Below are 20,406 nucleotides of genomic sequence, written 5' to 3'. Positions count from 1 at the left end.
CTTTACAAATTTGTTAAGAAGACGTTTATTCTAACTTTTCTGCACACAGCTTTCAGAAAAATATTTCATTTCAGGCTTTCATACTGCTTAAACATTGATCAAAAGTGACTGGCGAACATATGTAGGAGAGGCAAAGACTCAAAGTTAAACACAACGATATCGTCCTTCGTGTTGCTAAAATAAACATAATTTTGATAATTGCAACCTACACTATTTTAAACATTCTTATTGTTTTTTTTTACTAGTAAAGGAAAATTAAAAATTGATAATTATTTCTGATAAATCCATCGCCATCTTTCTTTTCAAGATTTAAAGATTAAATCTTATAGATTTGTTTCTAAGTTTGAAGATTAATGTTTGTCATCTAAATCAACTCCGTTAAAACTTGCGGCCCGACATTGAAGAAATAGAACAAGTGTAAAAACTATAGAAAAACATTGTCAATCAATCAACTTAAAAGGATTTTATTTTGTGGCATACTTTCAAGCAATCCATTTAAAAGAGTGGTTTATATCCGATTGTCCGATTTACTATTTTTAAGGGGGCTGCGTTGACATAATTTCAGTTGATCTTTATCTTAGGGTACAGCGTCCAATACTATTTAAATAATTTTTAACAGGAAATAAAGGATATCTCAGTCATCTTTGATTTGATGAGATTGAAAGTGTACCATTGTGAATCTGAAATTTTAGGGTTACTCTGTAAATATTGCTCAGTCAATCAATATTAAACAATTCAAATTTTTATTTTAAGATGTTTTTTCAATTTTTTTCAATTTTATTTTATTAAATTTATTTCTGGGCCGAGAACTAAATCTGGGACCGGCTAGGGACCGAGCGCCTTGGCTAGAACAGATTTTTATAAAATTCTTGCGAGTTTGCCTAAAAATTTAAATCAATTCAAAATTTTTTAAAGGAACTGAAAGTGTAATTTTAAGTGACCCTCCATGCATTTATGGTAATGACCGTTTTACAACGATAACTGTGACACTTTTATTCGATCAGTAACGTGTAAGATATTGTCGTTTTTAGAGATTTTGAAGTGATTATTTCTGATATTACCAATAGGTATTCCTGCAGTAGAAATGCGCAAGCCACTTTTGTAGAGAAACATTCATATATAATTCATACTTGACCTGACAAAGCTAGGTAAGATGTAAATTGGGCATTGTCATCTTTGCCTGGAGGTTCACTTGAAATTACGCTTACAGTCCCTTTAAGATGTAGTATATTACGCTTACAGTCTTTTTAAGATGTAGTATATAACGCTTACAGTCCCTTTAAGATATAGTATATTACGCTTACAGTCCCTTTAAGATATAGTATATTACGCTTACAGTCCCTTTAAGATGTAGTATATAACGCTTACAGTCCCTTTAAGATGTAGTATATTACTCTCACAGTCCCTTTAAGATGTAGTATATTCCAATTTTATAATTTTCAACTGTCTCAACAAGAAAAATCCTTTTCAGACTTGAATGGAGAAAAATGTCAAGTTCCAAAAATGGTTTTTGTACTTTAGCTTTCAATGCAGGCCACGTGTAGTCCCATTCTGTATATTGAACATGGTTTGATAAAGGGGGGATTCTGGATAAAGGAGTTTGGGTCTCTTGGGATAGTTTTCTTATCAGCTTTAGTGATTGATTGAATGTATAAAGAAGTGAAAAATTCTTTATACTTACTTCAGAGTGGAAACACTTTGCTAAGACCTTTACACAATACACTAAGTGCATAGTTGCCTGCTTTTATAACTCCAATTCAGATTCCAAATATAGGTCTGGAAAACCTTCAGATTCCAAATATAGGTCTAGAAAAACCTTCAGATTCCAAATATAGGTCTGGGAAACCTTCAGATTCCAAATATAGGTCTGGGAAACCTTCAGATTCCAAATATAGGTCTAGGAAACCATCAGATTCCAAATTTAGGTCTGTGAAACCTTCAGATTCCAAATATAGGTCTGGGAAACCTTCAGATTCCAAATATAGGTCTAGGAAACCATCAGATTCCAAATTTAGGTCTGGGAAACCTTCAAATTCCAAATATAGGTCTGGTAAAACTTCAGATTCCAATTATAGAGGTCTGGGAAATCTTCAAATTCCAATTATAGGTCTGGGAAACCTTCAGATTCCAAATATAGGTCTAGGAAACCATCAGATTCCAAATATAGGTCTGGGAAACCTTCAGATTCCAAATATAGGTCTGGTAAACCTTCAGATTCAAAATTTAGGTTTGGGAAAGCTTCAGATTCCAAATATAGGTCTAGGAAACCATCAGATTCCAAATTTAGGCCTGGGAAACCTTTAGATTCCAAATATAGGTCTAGGAAACCATCAGATTCCAAATTTAGGTCTGGGAAACCTTTAGATTCCAAATTTAGGTCTGGGAAATCTTCTGAAAACGATCAGAGAGGAAACTTGTTCAAAAACTCTAATTTCCAATATTTGCAACCCAATGTCGTAGATTTTAGATGTTTCAAACTGTGAATTCTGTTGGGTTAATTAATCTAAGTTTGAAATATCAATGGTTTACATCATTAGGTTTAAAAACATAGAAATTCTAAAGAAATTAACGAAAATCCCTCATTAACTAAACGAAAAAAACGAAAATAAATAAAAAAGGACAATTTTGTTTAATAATTTTTTGATTTAAAAGCAAAAACCTTTTTTAAGTAGTACTACGAATGCATGGGTTTTAACTCATTAAGAGAGGGGAACATTATATAAATAAAACAAATTTTAAAAATGAGTAGGGTCTGGGCAATGTTTCTTTAATGAATTGATATTTCTGAAAAGGACGTTCAGTTCTAGTAACGTTCCAGAAATACGTTTATCATAAGTAAAAATTGCAGTAAAAAGTGAACACGATTTAAATTTAAAACATAACTTAATTATGACCCAAATACAAAGATAACGCATTTTTTTGTCTGTTAAACGAATGAAAAATACAAAAGAAAAAGTAATTTTATTTCAGCTTAACTGGTATCATATATTCTGAATCCAGACTTGCCTTTGTGTTCACAGTAATGTAATCTATATATATTATGCTCGGTTATCACATTGTGTTTTTTGTGTCCATATGGTCAGAACTGCTGAACAAACAGGAACAAATTTTTTTCGGCAACTCAAATGACCCCAGGGAAGGTTATAGAGCCTTAAAATAATATCGATTTAAAAAATCCGTCAAAGGAAAAGGAAAATCTTTAAAGGGACCGGTCACTTATTTGGGTAATTTCAGGGTAAACTAAACAGCCTATTTGCTGTTGATTGGTAATAGTCTTACTTTTCAAAGACAACTGTGGCCGGAGAAAAAGCCGATTTTTCGTTCAGAATTTGAGCGTAAAGGGACGGTCCCTCTCTATAGACACTATTTGATGTTTTTTTTCAGTAACAGCAGCCCAATAACATTTAAATCTATTATATTTTAATGTCATTATGTGTTCGTTATTATGTACTAAAATATGAAAACTTTTGATATTTGAGTTAGCAAGAAATTTACGTTTTTCGCATTAAAACATGTAAAATGTGTATACAAAGGCGACGTCTCTACTACAATCAATTAATCATTACACGTATTTAGGTTCGTAGATTTTGTAGATTTTGTTCCCGTATGTGCACAATTTTGAATGCAATAAAATAGTGTTATTTTAGAAAAAGAAAGTTAAAAAACAAAACAAAAATAAAAAATAATGACATTTACAATTAACGATTAGATATTACAGTTTAATTTTATATTCGAAATATATTTTGATTCACAACATACTAAAATAAACATTAATTAGTGTCTATAGAGAGGGACCGTCCCTTTGCGCTCGAATTCTGAACGAAAAATCGGCTTTTTTTCTTCAAACAAGAAGAGTTGTGATTGATAATATATAAAATTTCATCCTTAACTTTTTTGTTGTGAAAAGGTTTACAGAAAGATCTGGCGTAAAATGCTTATTATTACCATAAAGATGGGTGCGAAGCGCATAGTAAAACTTTATTTTTGAGAGTTCATGTCGATAGAGATAAAGCAAGAATGGTTGAGCAAAGATTTTCTATTGATTTCCAATTATCCATTAGTTTCACACTCTCTTATCCAGGATTAGTAAATTAAAGGATTTGTGTAAATTATCTGAGCTGGAGACCCATAATCTCAATATCCACTGTGGGCATTTTTATTTTGAGAATTAATTCTTTATCTCATCATTCCATTCTGGTAGTTCTTTTGCATTGGAACCTCCTCTGAATTACTTTTGCAGATTAGCTCTCAATATAATATGTATCTAATTCAGGAACTAGAGATGTAATTTAAAGTAATTTTCCAATTAAAGAGTGGCATGTCCGATTCACAATAGTACCCTTCATTAGAATATAAAAAAGATTAAAAGGGATCGTAGTTGTAGTTTCATGTGACTCTCCATATTTCACAATACCACCCATATTTAACCTTAATCTGAACAATCTGATCAATAATGTGGACGATAAAAGTTTTTCCGTATCAAAAATAATTATTTTAAATTTTGGGTTTTCTGTTAAAATAACTAGCGGATGTCTGCTGCAGAAAGAATGGAGGAAGTTGTCAGAATGAAGTGTTTCGAGCTATAAAAACGACAATATCGTCCACATTAGTGATCAGATTGATCAGATTAAGGTTAAATATGGGTGGTATTGTGAAATACGGAGAGTCACATGAAACTACAACTACGATCCCTTTTAATCTTTTTTATATTCTAAACATGATGTGATCAATAAAGAAATTGTCATTTTTCAAAAAAAGCTTTCGAGCAGTTAAAGTTTTGAAAATAGTGTTTTCAGTTTCTGAGACATTTTTAAAATTTAAAGCACTAAAGCAGGGGTCAATATAATTCCTTTTTCAATCCCATTTGGGATTGACAAATTTGAAAGAAATGGGGGCAAATTCTTTAATTGGGGGCAAATTTTTTTTATATGATAATTAAAAATAAAATTGGGAGCATTTTTTTTAGAAATTGGGGGCATTTTTTTCAAATTGGGGGCAAATGTGTTAGTGGAATTTGAAAAAAAAATTTTAACTGGGGGCATTTTTTTTTTAAATTGGGGGCATTTTATTTAAAAATTGGGGGCAATGGGGCAAATGTGTTAGTGGAATTTGAAAAAAAAATTTTAATTGGGGGCATTTTTTTTAAAAATTGGGGCATTTTATTTAAAAATTGGGGGCAATGGGGCAAATGTGTTAGTGGAATTTGAAAAAAAAATTTTAATTGGGGGCATTTTTTTTAAAAATTGGGGTCATTTTATGTAAAAATGGGGGGCAATGGGGCAAATGTGTTAGTGGAATTTGAAAAAAAAATTTTAATTGGGGGCATTTTTTTTAAAAATGGGGGCATTTTATTTAAAAATTGGGGGCAATGGGGCAAATGTGTGAGTGGAATTTGAAAAAAAAATTTTAATTGGGGGCATTTTTTTTAAAAATTGGGGGCAAAAAATTATTTTGGGATCGAGAAAATCAGCTTTTTTGGGAATTATATTGACCCCTGCACTGAAGTCGTCAAAACATGGGAAAACATTTTGTTGTATACAATGAAAATTTACAATTTGAATACTAAAAAATGCGCAAATTCAGTTATTTCATTTGAGCCATATTCCAATATGGTGTTTTCTAAAGAAGCCAATATTATACAGCAAAACGTTCATATTTTGATTACTCAAATATTTTTATAGATTGGACAAAGGAAATGAGTCTTTGCCACAAACTCGGATTTTTAAATCCCAATTTCTTTAAAACCAAATGTTGTAGACCACAGATATTTCAAATTATGAATTCTGGTGGATCAAACAATGTAAGTTTGAAATATGAAAGGTATGCATCATCTGGTTGTTGAGATTTAGGTATTATAAAATTGGGATTTGTGGCAAAAACTCAATTCCTTTCCAAACAACAACAAAGTTACAGCAAATTGAAAATTAGCAAGATATCATACATATTCTGACGGTTTTGTATATATTTGTATTGTTAAGGTTGGTATAGATGAGGAGCCCTGTAATGGTTCAATGTGTAACAGTGAAGTAATATCTCCTAGTTTCTTCGGGCGTCCTTTTAGTGCAGGAGCACTCCAACAGAGCAGGTCAGATATAACAAATTATTAAGTACTAGCTGGAGTGCCCGGCGTTTCCCGTGAAAAAATCTAATTTAAGAAAAAACGATTTAAAAAATTTAGCCTATGTTACCCCCCTGTACTCAAGAGTTCCCTCAAAAAATTTCAGCCCATTTGGTCCAGCAGTTTGACCATTTATTATAGCTAACATACAAACAAATATATATATGAAGAGCTTAATTATATATAGATAAAAAGGGTGTGTAAGCGTTATTTTAAGTGCATTGAACCCCAAATTGAAAATAATCAGTTTTCAAAATTTTAACAAAACTTTTAGGGAAACCTTTTTGAATCGAGAATTGCCATGTTTGCATCGAGGGTCCCTTGAAATTACTCTTTTAAACTTGAAAAACATGATTAATCATATAGATTTCAAGGGTACAATTGTGAATCTGGTATTATCATCTTTGCATGAAGGTTTACTTGAAATTAGGTTTACAGTCGAGTCCCTTAAAGATATACATTGGTGAAAAGTCATAAAAATAAAGTTGTTTTCCGAAAATTGTTATTTAGTTGATAATATTTCGCTAATTGTAATATAATACATATAGAGAAAACAAGCATGTCTCTCTTTTACAATTTTCGTTTGATATTTATATTTCTTTCTTATTCCTCAATATGTTAATTTAATCAAATACAGTATTGGAAAATCGACTAGATTCTAAAGACAATAATGTTCTGAGATGTTAACATGTTATTAATGCATGTATGTATGTACAATGAATGTATGTATGTACAATGAATGTATGTATGTACAATGAATGTATGTATGTACAATGAATGTATGTATGTACAAAGAATATATGTATGTACAATGAATGTATGTATGTACAATGAAAGCATACATGTACAGTGAATGTATGTATATACAATAGGTGTATGGGTGAATGTATGTATGTACTCTGAATGTATGTATGTACAATGAATGTATGTATGTACAATGAATGTATGTATGTACAATGAATGTATGTATATAAATAATAAATAAATAAATAAATAAATAAATAAATAAATAAATGTACATATGTACAATGAATGAATGTATTTACAATTTTATTTCTCTTCTAATATACTTTTTTATCCTGATTTTTAAACCAGGTGTCAACGAACCTTTTAAATTCTGCCAAGGAATTGAGTTTTGCCATAAACAAAGTTTTTAATTTCTACATATATCTTTGCAATATCTTAGAACACGATAGTTTGCAATGTGTGATCGAAATTGCAAGGTTTAATGCATATTTTCTAAATAGAAATGTTTATTTGAAAATTGCAATCTTATATATAAACATATTTGAAAATTGCGATATTTAATATTTGCAATGTTTTAAATATGTTTAAAAAACTGCAATACACATTTTTCAACTTGCAATGTTGTATTTATATTTGAAAACTGAAATGTTTAATATATATTGGAAAAAGTGTTTAATATTCTAAATCCATTTCAACCATCTTCGTATTTTATAGTATATCCTAGGACCTTCTTAATATTCCCACCCCGTGTATTCTATTTTCAAATTTGTCTGAATATTTATAATTCTAAAGCTGGGTTAAATACCCAATGAGAATAGAAGTCGGTAGAAGAGGTTGGGACCGGGGGAGGGGGGGGAAGGTTTGTTTAGATTTTTTTGTAAATGATAACAAAAATTTTAAACAAGGCCCAGTAACGGAGAAAGGTTAGAGTAACAATAAATTTATGAAGCCAGTCCTGAATAATGACTGTTATTTAATATGACAGAAGAAGTAATTTCATTTAGGAGACCCTAACATTTAAAAAGAGGGACAAGTTCGATTACCCTTAAACACCTTTATTTGATCAATAATGTCTAGGATATCGTCGTTTTTCTGTCTTTGTATAATTCTGACAATGAACTCCATTGTTTCTGTAAGCAGACATCCGCAAGACACTCTTTAATAAAAGCCCACAATTGATTAAAAACTTTTATGTTTCCTTTTTCAATCACGCAATAAGTGAAATCATATCTAAGATATACGACATTGGATTGCAAAGATTAAGGATAATGAGAAAATCAGAGTTTTTGACAAAGACAATTTTCTTTGGTCCTAACTACCTGAAAACCTCACTTCCTAAAAGAACTGAATTGAAAATTATAGTATTTACTGGTCGAGAACAAAGGAAAACTAAGTAAAAAAGCCTCTTTATAAATGGTAAGGTTGAGTTTTGGTTCACAAACATTTGAAGATAACTTTCCAACTACAAACGTGATTCAAATATACTCATATTTAGTTTTTGACCATTTGAACTACGTAGTTAAAGTGCATTTATATTTCGTTCAGAGTGCAATTAATTTTAATTAAATTTTTATAGTTTCTTTCAAGGAAATTTTTTAGTTTAAGAGCTCATGGGTTGTGAACATATTTTGCATGCATTGGAAAGTTTTTTTGCTTCATATGTTTTCAATTTGAAATTACAAAAGATGTTCCGCAGTCCCCCAGATTGTTTTTATGTTTAAACACAATAAGGAATCTCCTTCAGTCAACTGTTTATTTTTTTAAATATATAATTCTAAGCCATCATGAAAAACGTCAAATTTCGCGGATTCTTCTTTTTTCATTGAGGGGTTTCAAATTATTTTAGAAAATCAAATAATTTTTTAGGAAATCTTTCAAAAAGTTTGATTATCAATAAACTTTCCGTGCCGATCCAAAAAAAACAGTCATTAGAGGTCGTAAGAGGTCACTAGAAGGTCAAACACTGGATTTGTTGCTGCTACTGTATTCCCTGGGATCCTAGCTTTCGTTTGATGTGCATAAAGCCATGGTTGAAATATTTTCTATTTGTGGAGGTCATTAGAAGTCATTAGAAGTCATTAAAATTCAAATTCAGGAATTTCAATCACTAATTAGGCGTGTAGCCAACAAATTGGAAGATTTGAACCAAAATTGAAGGCAGGCTCCCCTCCCTTACATCAAATAGGACATCTCCACCATCCCCTTTCTGCAATTTACACAAATCCAAATGATTTTCAGTGAACTATTCTAAAATTTGCTTTAAAAATGCCACTGATAATCATGCTAATATAGCTATAGTCCAATACATTTTATTTTCTACCTAGCCGCCAACATATTATTACAAAATCTGATTTGTTTGGCAAACTACCACAGCATACTTTCAACTTAAAGAGAGAGTCGTTGTAGTTTCACGTGACCTTTCATTTAAAGAGGAGCAAGTCAAAATACCCATCTGCAAATATCCTCAATAATGTTAAAGTTATTGTCGCTTCTTTCTTAGCTTGAAAAGTGTTTAATCATTTTAATTATCTCCAGTGTTTCTGTAGCAAAAAATCCGCAAAAAAGTGTAATAGTGCCGGATTGGGGCAAGATGCCAGTTGATAAAATATAGACGCTTCATCTTTTTAGAATTCAAAGAAAGTTGACATTTTAAAGGACAAAACAAAATTTATATCTTTTAGTGAAATTTTATATTTATTGGACAACCAGCTAGCTTGGAAGCTATACTTTCTCAACAAATGTCAACCCACTTGGCTTAGATTTCTTAAGCCAAGCTATAAACATTTCTGGAGTTATAACAAAATTAGAGGCTGAAAGATGTATGTCTTGAGGGGGGTAACTTTGGGAGGAGAAAATAGTGGGGGGAATGTTTTCATTTGTTTGAAAAAGCTTGCAGCCCTAACTGTTTAGCGTACACTTTTTTGAGGTTTTCCTTAAATTTGAATATTTGGTTTTTGAGGTTGTGGTGTTCTTGCCAAAGGGGATTTCCACCATCAGGTTGCAAAAATATAGGAATTTTTCAAGAGTTTAACGATCATAAATTGTTTCATTAGATTATTTTATATAAAATGTTCAATATAGAACATCATCATTGACAAAAAACCCGGATGTATTGATGTGCTGTGTAAGTAAAATTGTCTACATTATGCTTTTTATTTTTGATGTGTGGTAATTTATCTTTTTAGGATATGATAGTTTGCTGATAAACATGTTTACACTAAAATACATAATATATCGGATAGAGAGGACCCCTCCCCCGGCCCCACCAACCACTTTCATTCAATCACTTTACTAATATTAGGGAAGTTGTAGCTTACACTGCAGGGTGACCCAAAAAATGAGTATAGTCATTATAGAAAAAGGATTAAGATGGCTGAAAAACGCTAATCCCTGTTTTTTTTGGGTCACCCTGTACAGTGTGAGTAATAAAAGCAGGATTGGAGCCTTTTCAAAACATTTAAAGATTCTTAACCTTCGATCTGAAATGAATATTTTAAAATTGCAATAGGAGACCCGATTCAAAGACGTCTCATTCACAATGGAGCCCTTAATAATCTAGCTTTGTCATGTTTGTATAAAAAGCCTTTTTTTTGCAAAATAATCTATATAATAAAACAAGACATACGTATGTGTGTGTGTGTGTATGTGTTGTCTATAGCCAGCCAAACGGCCGGACCAATTGGGCTAAAAATTATTGTGGACACGCATGGGTGTCCGGGGAGTGGTATATGCTAAAAAAATTAGATTTTTTTTCATTATTTTTTTCACGGGCCCTTCCGCTAGTCAAATATATTACAAGAAACAATAGTCAAGAAGGATATGAAAAGCACATTTTCATGTAAATTAACAAGTAATTTTAACCAAGAAGCAAATAAAAATTTAAGAAAAAAAATTGTTAATGACTTTTTTTCTGTAACTTTAATAGGTATATTAGATATTTTTTGTTTAAAAGGATTTTAATATCAGCAAAATGTGTTGGGTTGAATTTGATTACCCGTCAGAAAGGATATTGAGATTGGTCTCTGTAAGGATGTACTTAATGAAAAACGTAGAGACCAATCTTAATATCCTTTCTGACAGAGAAATCAAGACACACACTTAAATATTCTCCGTTCCAAACTGATATTCATCTTTTAGTGCATATTTCTATTTGGTACAGATTAATTGATTTTATATTTCTCATTCTGTTTTGTATTTGTTGTTTAACATAAACCTTTTATTTTTTGTCTTAAGCAAATTTTACTAATTTATTTCAACATAGATATGATTTTTTTCAAAAAAAAGCTTTTATACCTACTGAGCTTTGATGCAGCAAAGACCGTTAAGGAAATTGGCAGAATTTTCTCATTTTAAATTTAGAGACGTTCCCTGACTGTTTTCAAGAAAACTGTTTTGATTGTTTCTTATTTCTAGGTGGAATCCATTCAAGAAAACTGTTTTGATTGTTTCTTATTTCTAGGTGGAATCCATTCAAGAAAACTGTTTTGATTGTTTCTTATGTCTTGGTGGAATCCATTCAAGAAAACTGTTTTAATTGTTTCTTATTTCTAGATGGAATCCATTCAAGTAAACTGTTTTAATTGTTTCTTATTTCTAGGTGGAATCCATCCAAGAAACCCGTTTAATTGTTTTTTAATTTCTAGGTGGAAACCATCCAAGAAAACTGTTTTGATTGTTTCTTATTTCTAGGTGGAATCCATCCAAGAAAACTGTTTTGATTGTTTCTTATTTCTACGTGGAAACCATCCAAGAAAACTGTTTTGATTGTTTCTTATTTCTAGGTGGAATCCATCCAAGAAAACTGTTTTGATTGTTTCTTATTTCTAGGTGGAATCCATTCAAGAAAAAATCTGGTATCTTGGGGGTCATTCATGCTCAGTCCAAGCGGAACAGGGTCGTCTCAAAACATGGCAAACTAAACACCTTCAGAAGAGCAGAAGAAAACGAAGAACAGCACAGGTAAATTAAGTGCTTAGGATACGGCTTCCTTTATCCGGATCCGGCTCCCTGTAACCGGATCCGTAAAAATTAACGGAACTACAAATTCGGATCCATGTTGGTAGTAAAGTAATAGCAAAAAAATATTTTTTTTACTAGATTAAATTCAAAATATGAAATGAAATGGATCCTCAGCACTTATATTCAAAAATGTATATTTTAAATACTCATTTGTAGGACAAGAAATTTATGTATTTAAATAAAGTAGTTGCAAAAAGGTTTTGTAATAAAAGCTAAAATGTTAAATAAGCTGATGAGTACTAAGCAACTTTTTTTCTTTAACATTTTGTAGAAAGCCAACCTTGTAATGTATATTGTATAGTGCATTTGTTGTGTTGAAAAGCCAGTTTTTATTCTAATGTAACAGGTTTGATATAAAAAACATTTATTATTATTTGATTAATGCTTCTACACTACACGGCAAACAAATGCATAATATACATTGTTTTTCAATATTTTGCACCATCTGACATTTATTGAGTAAATAACATATTGTAGTATCTGTTATTTATGTAACAAACAACTGGTTGCACTTTATATTTAATATGTATATGTTGCACTTTTTTCTTTTTATGTAACACTAACTAGTGCCCGGCGTTTCCCGTGGAATAAAAAAATTTGAAGAAGAAAAATTTTTTAGTTTATGTCAACCCCAGGCTACCCATGAGTGTCCACAAAAAATGTCAGCCCATTCGGTCCAGCTGTTCGGCCGGCCAGAAGGAACACATATATATGAATGCCTTGTTTTATCATATAGATATATATGTTGCGCTTTTTTTCTTTGTATGTATTATATACAGATTTTGCACTTTTTTCTTTGTATTTAATATGTATATGATTCCACTTTTTTTATATGTAATATTTATGTATGAAGACTTTTCAAAGTTAATTGTATCTTTTAATTGTTTAATCATGTTCACGTATGATAGAAATTGTATGTTAGAAATTTTAAGTATTTTTAAAACTTAAGTTTTAACATATATCTACACTTTACACAGGCTGGGGTTTGTTTCCTCCTATAAATTGCAGTACACTTTTTGTGTAAGCACGTACATATCTTCCTTAATTTGTTTTATATGAAGCGCACAAAGTTGAGAGTTAGAATTACTGTACAAACACGGTGTAGAAAGAAATGGAGCTAGAATCGACCCATTCCGCCAAATAGATTCTAGTACAATAGATGAAAAAATTGTCAATAATAGTGATAATTTTAGAAAAAAGTGCGTATCATACAGTAAAATAAGTGCAATTGTATTTGTTCTTTTTTTCTGGTTTTACACTTTTTTATTTAATCTTGGGAAACATGTCAACCAATTTGAGAAAATTCCGTTTTTCTTGTTATATTGACACTTGTGACGTAGTGAATAATTGATCCATTTCTCTGTTGCCACCTATTGTACTTAATAATCTATTTGGATTCCGCCTCATTTTATGATTTAATACATATTTGCAGACGGTTGTCTATTTCAAAAAGAATTTTTCAAATGCCGTCTTTTTGGATAAATTTTGACAGTTTTACTTTCCTAAACTATAAAATGTACAAACTCCGTGTACATGAATAATGCCATGTGATCTTGCCAGGCTACATTTGTTACATAGTTCGTGCCATGGGTTCACTTTACACTGGGTTCAGACAGAATACTACGACAGGATGCATATACAGTACGTATTGTGCCGGCTTGGATTATTGGGTGAAGAACAACGAAGATATATTTTGTTTTAAAAAATAGGAACATAAAAGTTATGTCTTTAAAATGTTTTATTTGATGAAGTAAAAAATCATTTGATAAAAAGACGACCTTTAATGTTCTTTATCTCAAAATGGAGGACCGTCTTTAAAACATGAATTAAATTGTATGATGTGACGGTAAGGGTCAAGTCCACCTCCACGTCTTCCTGCTCCAAGGGTACAATATCGGTAAAGTGTGGAACATAAACTATTTTATCCTGATTTAAGTGAGACCTGGAAAAAGATGAAAGATAGAAAAGCACTGTTGACCTTAAACTTCAATTTAAGGTATTAAACACGCGACTTTTCCTTCATCATTAATTACTTCCAAAATAAATAAAATGTACATAAAAAAACTTAACTGTACATAGGTACGAAGTCGTATTTCATTTAGTAGATTTTAAACACTATTAAAATTATAAAGCAAAATTTTTCATACACTGTTAGAAAAAACTTTAAAATTTTGCTCTTAATATCGAACAAGCCAGAAGAATTTCGAAAAGACAGATATTTTGTTAGAATTTACAAACATAATGACAGAGTTTTAAAAGTTTTTGAGATATCCCTAAAATTATGTTCAAAATTTTTAACAAATGCGCGAAATTTCGAAACTTCTTTGGTGAGTTGAAGCTTTTTTTCAGTTTTTATTCTTTTCAAAAGAAGATTATTTTTATCATCTTTAGATTTTATTACATACAACTTTTCTTTAAACATAGAGTCTGCAAATGGCAACTTTCCATTTCAGATAAGTTTTTTTTAAATTTTATAACCTCATATAATGAAAGAAATATAAAAAGATAGAGATGAAAATTGCATTACAAATTTTTTAAGTTAAAACAAAATTGTTGTTTGAAATTTCTTCAACGAGGAAATGAAAGGGACTGTAAGCGTAATTTGAAGTGACCCTCCAGGAAAGGGGGGGAATGCCTAAATTTCAATGGTACCATTAAGACCGTAGACTGATCAATGATCGAGGGCAGAAAAAAACGGGAGTGTACATAACACAGCTGACATTATACATATCCTCGAAATCCAGAATATGCCCGGTTTTCAAAATTCGATGCAAATATTTATTTCTATGCGGGTAGAGTGTAAATATTAATATTGTTTATATATAAAACATCTAGACAGCTTGAAGACAATTGTTCAATAAGTCTGATATCCATAATCAATTAACAATTAAAAGGGTACTGTTGTGAATCATGTTTCTAATTGTATTTCTCCCAGAAATTGACGTACACTTTTTATGCGCACGTCGTTCATATCTACGTATCTCTACACATCACATGTAAAGTTAATCAGTTAAATGTTACTGTTGTGCATCGGACATGTCACTCTACATTTGGAGGGTCACTTGAAATCACGCATACACTCAGTTTTTTCTTCAATACCACAAAATTTTAGATTTGGGTTGGTTATTCTTTTTTTTAGCAGAGAAGTTTGTTCTTGTTTATAATAAAACGCTTGACATTAAAAACAAATTTGAAAATTGTAAATTGCCTTTTTAATTTTTCCATTTTTCATATTTTGATAAAATCATAAAAAAATACATTCAATTTGAAAAAAAAATTACTCCTTTGGTAAGAGGTTCGGCACCCTTCCTGGGGTTTGAATATTAAAATGTAATTTATGTATAAAACAAATTTAAAAGTTTGACATGAAATTATAATATTCAAAAGTGGCCTAAAAATATTTAAACTATGATTGACGAATATAAAAAACTTTACAAAAATATACGTATTAAAGGACTGAAAAACATCTGTGTATAAAGGGTTTATGTTACAGGGTGTCCCAATAAAAATGGGAATTCAGAGACAACTTAAAACTCGTCTTTGATTTCTAATAGTTGATAAATGTGGTTTTCCTTCGCTAGCCGTATCTTTAACTATAAATATACTTTCCTTGCCTTTCTGTCAGTTTGTATCCAATAAACGTCAAAACTGCTGAACCGATTAGTTACAATTTCTTTGTGAGAACTCACATAACGGTCAAATTGAAAAAATTTATATTTTAGAGCAGTTAGTTTAATATAATGCAGTTTGGACAAATTATTTTATATCTCCATCAATCTTTAAGTTGCAAAACATTTTGGAAATCCCGAGGCTTGCAGTTTTCGGTGTTACTGTCTCAATTTGAATACCACGTTAAAATGGTGTTTACGAAATAATGCTGCGTTGATGAAAGACGGTATTAAAGTCTGAATTCCCATGTATATTCGGTGAACCCTGAAAGTTCTATTTCCTTCTGCGGTTTTAGTGTGCTTAGTTTAGCATTAAATGTAATGGGATTAAAAGGAGNAGAGTGTCCCACGAAACATGACAGTAGCAAGACTATTTGAAAGTGGTCTTTGATCTTTGAATTTATTTGATACATTAACCTTCTTTCACATGTATAATTCTTGAAACCATAACCACAAAATTATCCTAGTCCTGGGATTTCCAATATGTAGTCTGCCTTTTTTTGTGTTGTCATTACGAGAGATATTGAGAATACCGTAAAATAGTTCAAATTGAAACTGTCATGTTTCGTGGGACACCCAGATAGAAAATCTTATGTAAAAAACAAAATAAACTATATCAATGAATTCTAAACTTAAAAGCCCTAAAAGCATGATAAAATCCCTTTTATTGAACCTATTCTAAGCAGTATCAAGCTACAGTATAGGGTGCCAGCATGCAAAGTGAAGATAGTTTTAATTTAATTAATATTAATATCATATATTTTAGATACATTGTAAAAGATAGGTTAAGGATATATAAAATCTAAGAATTTTTAAACATTTTACATGTACAGCATGATAACACATTTTCTAAGAGATTATTATTAAATAACCAGCTTTACAGGGAATATAATCGTGGATTTTCCAATATAGATAAGTAGTAAATAAGTTTTATGGTCTAAAAAGTTATTTAAAATTGATGTAAGTAAGGTCAAAATTATTTAACCTCAAAAGACAAAAGATTGATAAGTATAAAATCTTTTTCATTTCATCTTTTATTTGCTTTTAGGATTTAAAAATTGGTAAAATTGCAAATTTTCTTGAAAACCTTTTCTATCCATGTTGGGATATTTTTGTCTGATAAAGTTTGTGAAGGGGTGGGGGGTTAATACATGTCAATACTAGTCCAACGTGCTTGTCAAGTAATCTCATTTTTGAAAATTTGTATTTTTGATATTTTCTTCGCTAATAGGTTAATATTAGGTTAATATTAGGTTAATATTAGGTTAATATTAGGTTAATATTAGGTTAATATTAGGTTAATATTAGGTTGGATATTTTGCATGAATCTCAACCTTAACCTATATCTTATTCACAGCTGCTAATTTTAAACCTATTCTCTTATCCCATGCACCTTGCCCATGTTGTACTGTATGCAAGCAGAGCTGACAACTTTAGAATTGTGGATATCGAGATCAATGCTTGATCTCCTCTTTTAATCTCAAGATTAGTTTAATCTCTAGTGTGTACTGTGTATCCAAACAAGTGCATACAATTTAACCAAACAATAGAGCGTTTGGAGAAACCCGAAGAGCCAATCAGAAGCTGAGAAATTTTGTAATTTAGAAATGAGAAAACTCTCATTGATCAGAGCTGAAAATTTTAGAATGTGATATCCTTAATCCCGATCGGTTAATTGATCGGGAGATTAATAAAAAGAGGAAAACAAGCATTATGTAATCTTAAGATTAAGAAAAAGAGTGGATCAAGCATTAATCCCGATATCCACCATATCCACCATTCAAAAGTTCCCAGCTCAGAACAAATTAGAGGTACTAAAAAGAGAGAAAAAACGGATTAAGCATAAGTCAAAAGTTTCCACAGTTTGTCTTTATATTTCAGCAATATTTAAACTTAAAGAGCTGTTCTCAATTTTAAACGCATCTGCCGAAAAAAAAAATTATGCATAGTATGTCAAATTGTGGTATATAAGCATGTTTTATGTTTAATTAAACGGGAATGTATAAGACGCAATTTCGAGTAACCCTCCAACTAAAGAGAGTGACAAAACTTAGATTCAGTATAAAAGTTAAACATTTTTCAGAATGGAAAAATTACTCTAAATTCGACATTATTGACTAAATGAGGTCTGTTGTAAATCAGATATGTCTATCTTAAAATGTGAAAAAAATAACATAACTTCCACCTAAATAATCACAGTAATGTCATATAAATTACTATAACAGTTTTTTAAAAGATTTTTTCGAGTTGTTACTTAAATCAATTAGAAACTTGTCGGAGAATTTGAGTCAAAAAAATGTTGTTCAATTAAAATTGCTCGACTGTCTCACAGAAGAAGTTTAGTTCAACCGACCGTACCTAGTTAAGCTACTTCTTACAAATTCATAAATACGTATTTTTTTTTGCGTTATTATACATTTTTATAAAAATCTGTTCATATTTGAATACTTAAAGTACTAAAATCAACCAAAAAACGTTTTGTACAGAAATTTGGGTTTAGGTCAAGGTGAAACATAAAGTATTTCTGAAAATAGTTTATATTCAGAAAGGATATCACAGTATTTAAAAATATGTATCCAAAGTATCTGAAAATGTATTTTAGATACCTGAAAGTATTTATCTAGGTACCTAAAAGTATTTTACCTAGGTACAAGTATATATCAAGGTACCTAAAAGTATTTTATCTAGGTACCTGAAAGTATATATCTAAGTACCCGAAAGTATATAAATCTAGGTAACTGAAAGTATATATTTTAGGTACCTGAATGTATATATCTAGGTACCTGAAAGTTTATATTTTAGGTACCTCAAAGTATATATCTTGGTACCTGAAATTAGATATACCTATGTACCTGAAAGTATATATATCAAGGTACCTAAAAGTATATATCTAGGTACCTGAAGGTATATATCTAGGTACCTGAAAGTATATATCTAGGTACCTGAAGGTATATATCTAGGTACCTAAAAATGTTTTATCTAGGTACCTGAAAGTATTTTATCTAGGTACCTGAAAGTATATATCTAGGTACCTGAAGGTATATATCTAGGTACCAGAAAGAATATATACCTAGGTATCTGAAAGCATAATATACTTAGGTACCTGAAAGTTAATATCTAGGTACCTGAAAGATTTTTTTACCTCTATGATTGACCTTCCCTGGTCCTGGACACTATTCAGCTTCGCCGCCTCCTTCTTCTTCTCATGGTTTCTCTTTGCAGTTGTCTGGTATATCCTGGTGCTAATACATGGTAATCTTTATATATATTTTTTCCTTGTATCTCTCACGGTGGACTAAGGTCAACTTAAATTGAAATCGTACTGACCACTTTGTACAACTTGGTTAGAACTTTAATAGCGTGACCATACTTTAACAGTACCCGGCCTGTCATAGAACTATTTGACCAACCCCACTTGCTTAATTTAGTGTGGTCTGAGTGTTTTTCCTGAAAGCTTATTTCATTAGAAAATAAGAATTCGAGTCCATCTATACGTTGGTTGAATCAGGGACTGACTTTAATGAATAAAAGAGGTTTTTGACCTACGTTGAGATGGTTCAACCACGTATTTGTTATGGCTTGATCAACATCTTACAGTTCTTAAATTTTAACTACCCTTGGCCAATATATTGATGAACCAGATATTTGTAGCGCTCTGATTGGTTGGAATAATGGCAAATTATTTTTATAAGTTGAATTCACATTAGTGGTTGTTTAAAATATTCAGCGACCTCTCTCAAATTAATTAAACTTGGTGTCAGAGTCCAAATATTAGGCTCGCCCAGTACGGTTAAGCCCAGGTTTACATTCAGGAGTGTATAAAGCTGAGTGTATAAAGGCTTGGTTTTATAACAGATGTCCATATATATACAAGAATATAGATACACCATGAACTCGTCATTTGAAAAGGTCGTTTTAAACGTTTTACTTCTCAGGGTCAATCTGTAGAGTATTTTTAACTAATTTATTTAAAGAAGTTTAATAAAAACTAGGCTTCTCCCATTAACTATTTTAGCTTTTAACCGTTAACAGGCTGGGCCGGCCCTAAAATATATATATATAGTTCTTTTTTTTCTAAGCACTCTCATTTTGTCACTATCACTGTGAAATTTTGTGACTTTTAATGAATAGTAACGTAAAAGTCGGGCAGTATAAAAATATCAGCAATATAAAAAAGAATTTAAAAAATGTAACTACTATAAACCCATGCAAATATTTTTTATTTGTTGTTTTATCCCAAAATATTTCAGGAGACCTTGTCCCATTAGAAGAGAGAGACCCAGAACACAAGGAATCCTATATAAATTATTATATATAACGAAATATTTATATAATTATTTTTATCTAAAGAAATTGAGTCATTTCCACAAACTCTGATTAAAAAATTTGTGTAGTAATCTCTATTTGCTTGGCTAATTTGCCTCAAATTTTTGATGGGGAACTCGGTTGAACCACGGGGATGTTCTTTGCTTGGTTTATCAACTATATGTTAAGTGAGTTAACTTGTATAGCAAAAGTTTCAATTCCAGACAAACCTGGGTTCCAAAGCTATATATTTAATATGATGTAAAGTTAATACAAAAAACACTAAAAATATATTTAAACGAGGAATTTAAAAAGTTCTAGGTCGTCTTTAGAGTCTTATGCTTTTTGGGTGAGCCTGTCTGTTCTTTCTAATCCCTCTATTAGCTATAATATGGCCGAAGTACTGAAGTATAACGGATCTTTATCAAATTTGGTCAATATATTTCCCTTCCCCTTCCCCCTGCCATCTGAACCCCTCCCCCCCCTAACACTCAGGATAACCTAATTAAGAATGTACCTTTCTAATTATATCTAATCCTAGCTGAGGTG

The 20,406-nt window shown here is 30.9% G+C and overlaps 1 protein-coding gene across 1 annotated transcript in view; it reads left to right on the top strand.

The window, feature by feature from the left end:
• Positions 1 to 19,870, top strand: part of LOC111695938 (uncharacterized) — a 34,287-nt gene extending 14,417 nt beyond the window's left edge. The window contains exons 3-7 of the mRNA XM_023465416.1: positions 5,979 to 6,085; positions 11,693 to 11,824; positions 13,821 to 13,880; positions 18,674 to 18,804; positions 19,803 to 19,870. Of these exons, the coding sequence (XP_023321184.1) occupies positions 5,979 to 6,085; positions 11,693 to 11,824; positions 13,821 to 13,880; positions 18,674 to 18,804; positions 19,803 to 19,870 (498 nt within the window). The remainder of the gene's footprint in view (positions 1 to 5,978; positions 6,086 to 11,692; positions 11,825 to 13,820; positions 13,881 to 18,673; positions 18,805 to 19,802) is intronic.
• Positions 19,871 to 20,406: the final 536 nt, after the last annotated feature.

Source organism: Eurytemora carolleeae, unplaced genomic scaffold (assembly GCF_000591075.1).
Source record: "Eurytemora carolleeae unplaced genomic scaffold, Eaff_2.0 scaffold162, whole genome shotgun sequence".
NCBI lineage: Eukaryota > Metazoa > Arthropoda > Copepoda > Calanoida > Temoridae > Eurytemora > Eurytemora carolleeae.
This window is presented reverse-complemented; position numbering and strand designations above follow the sequence as displayed.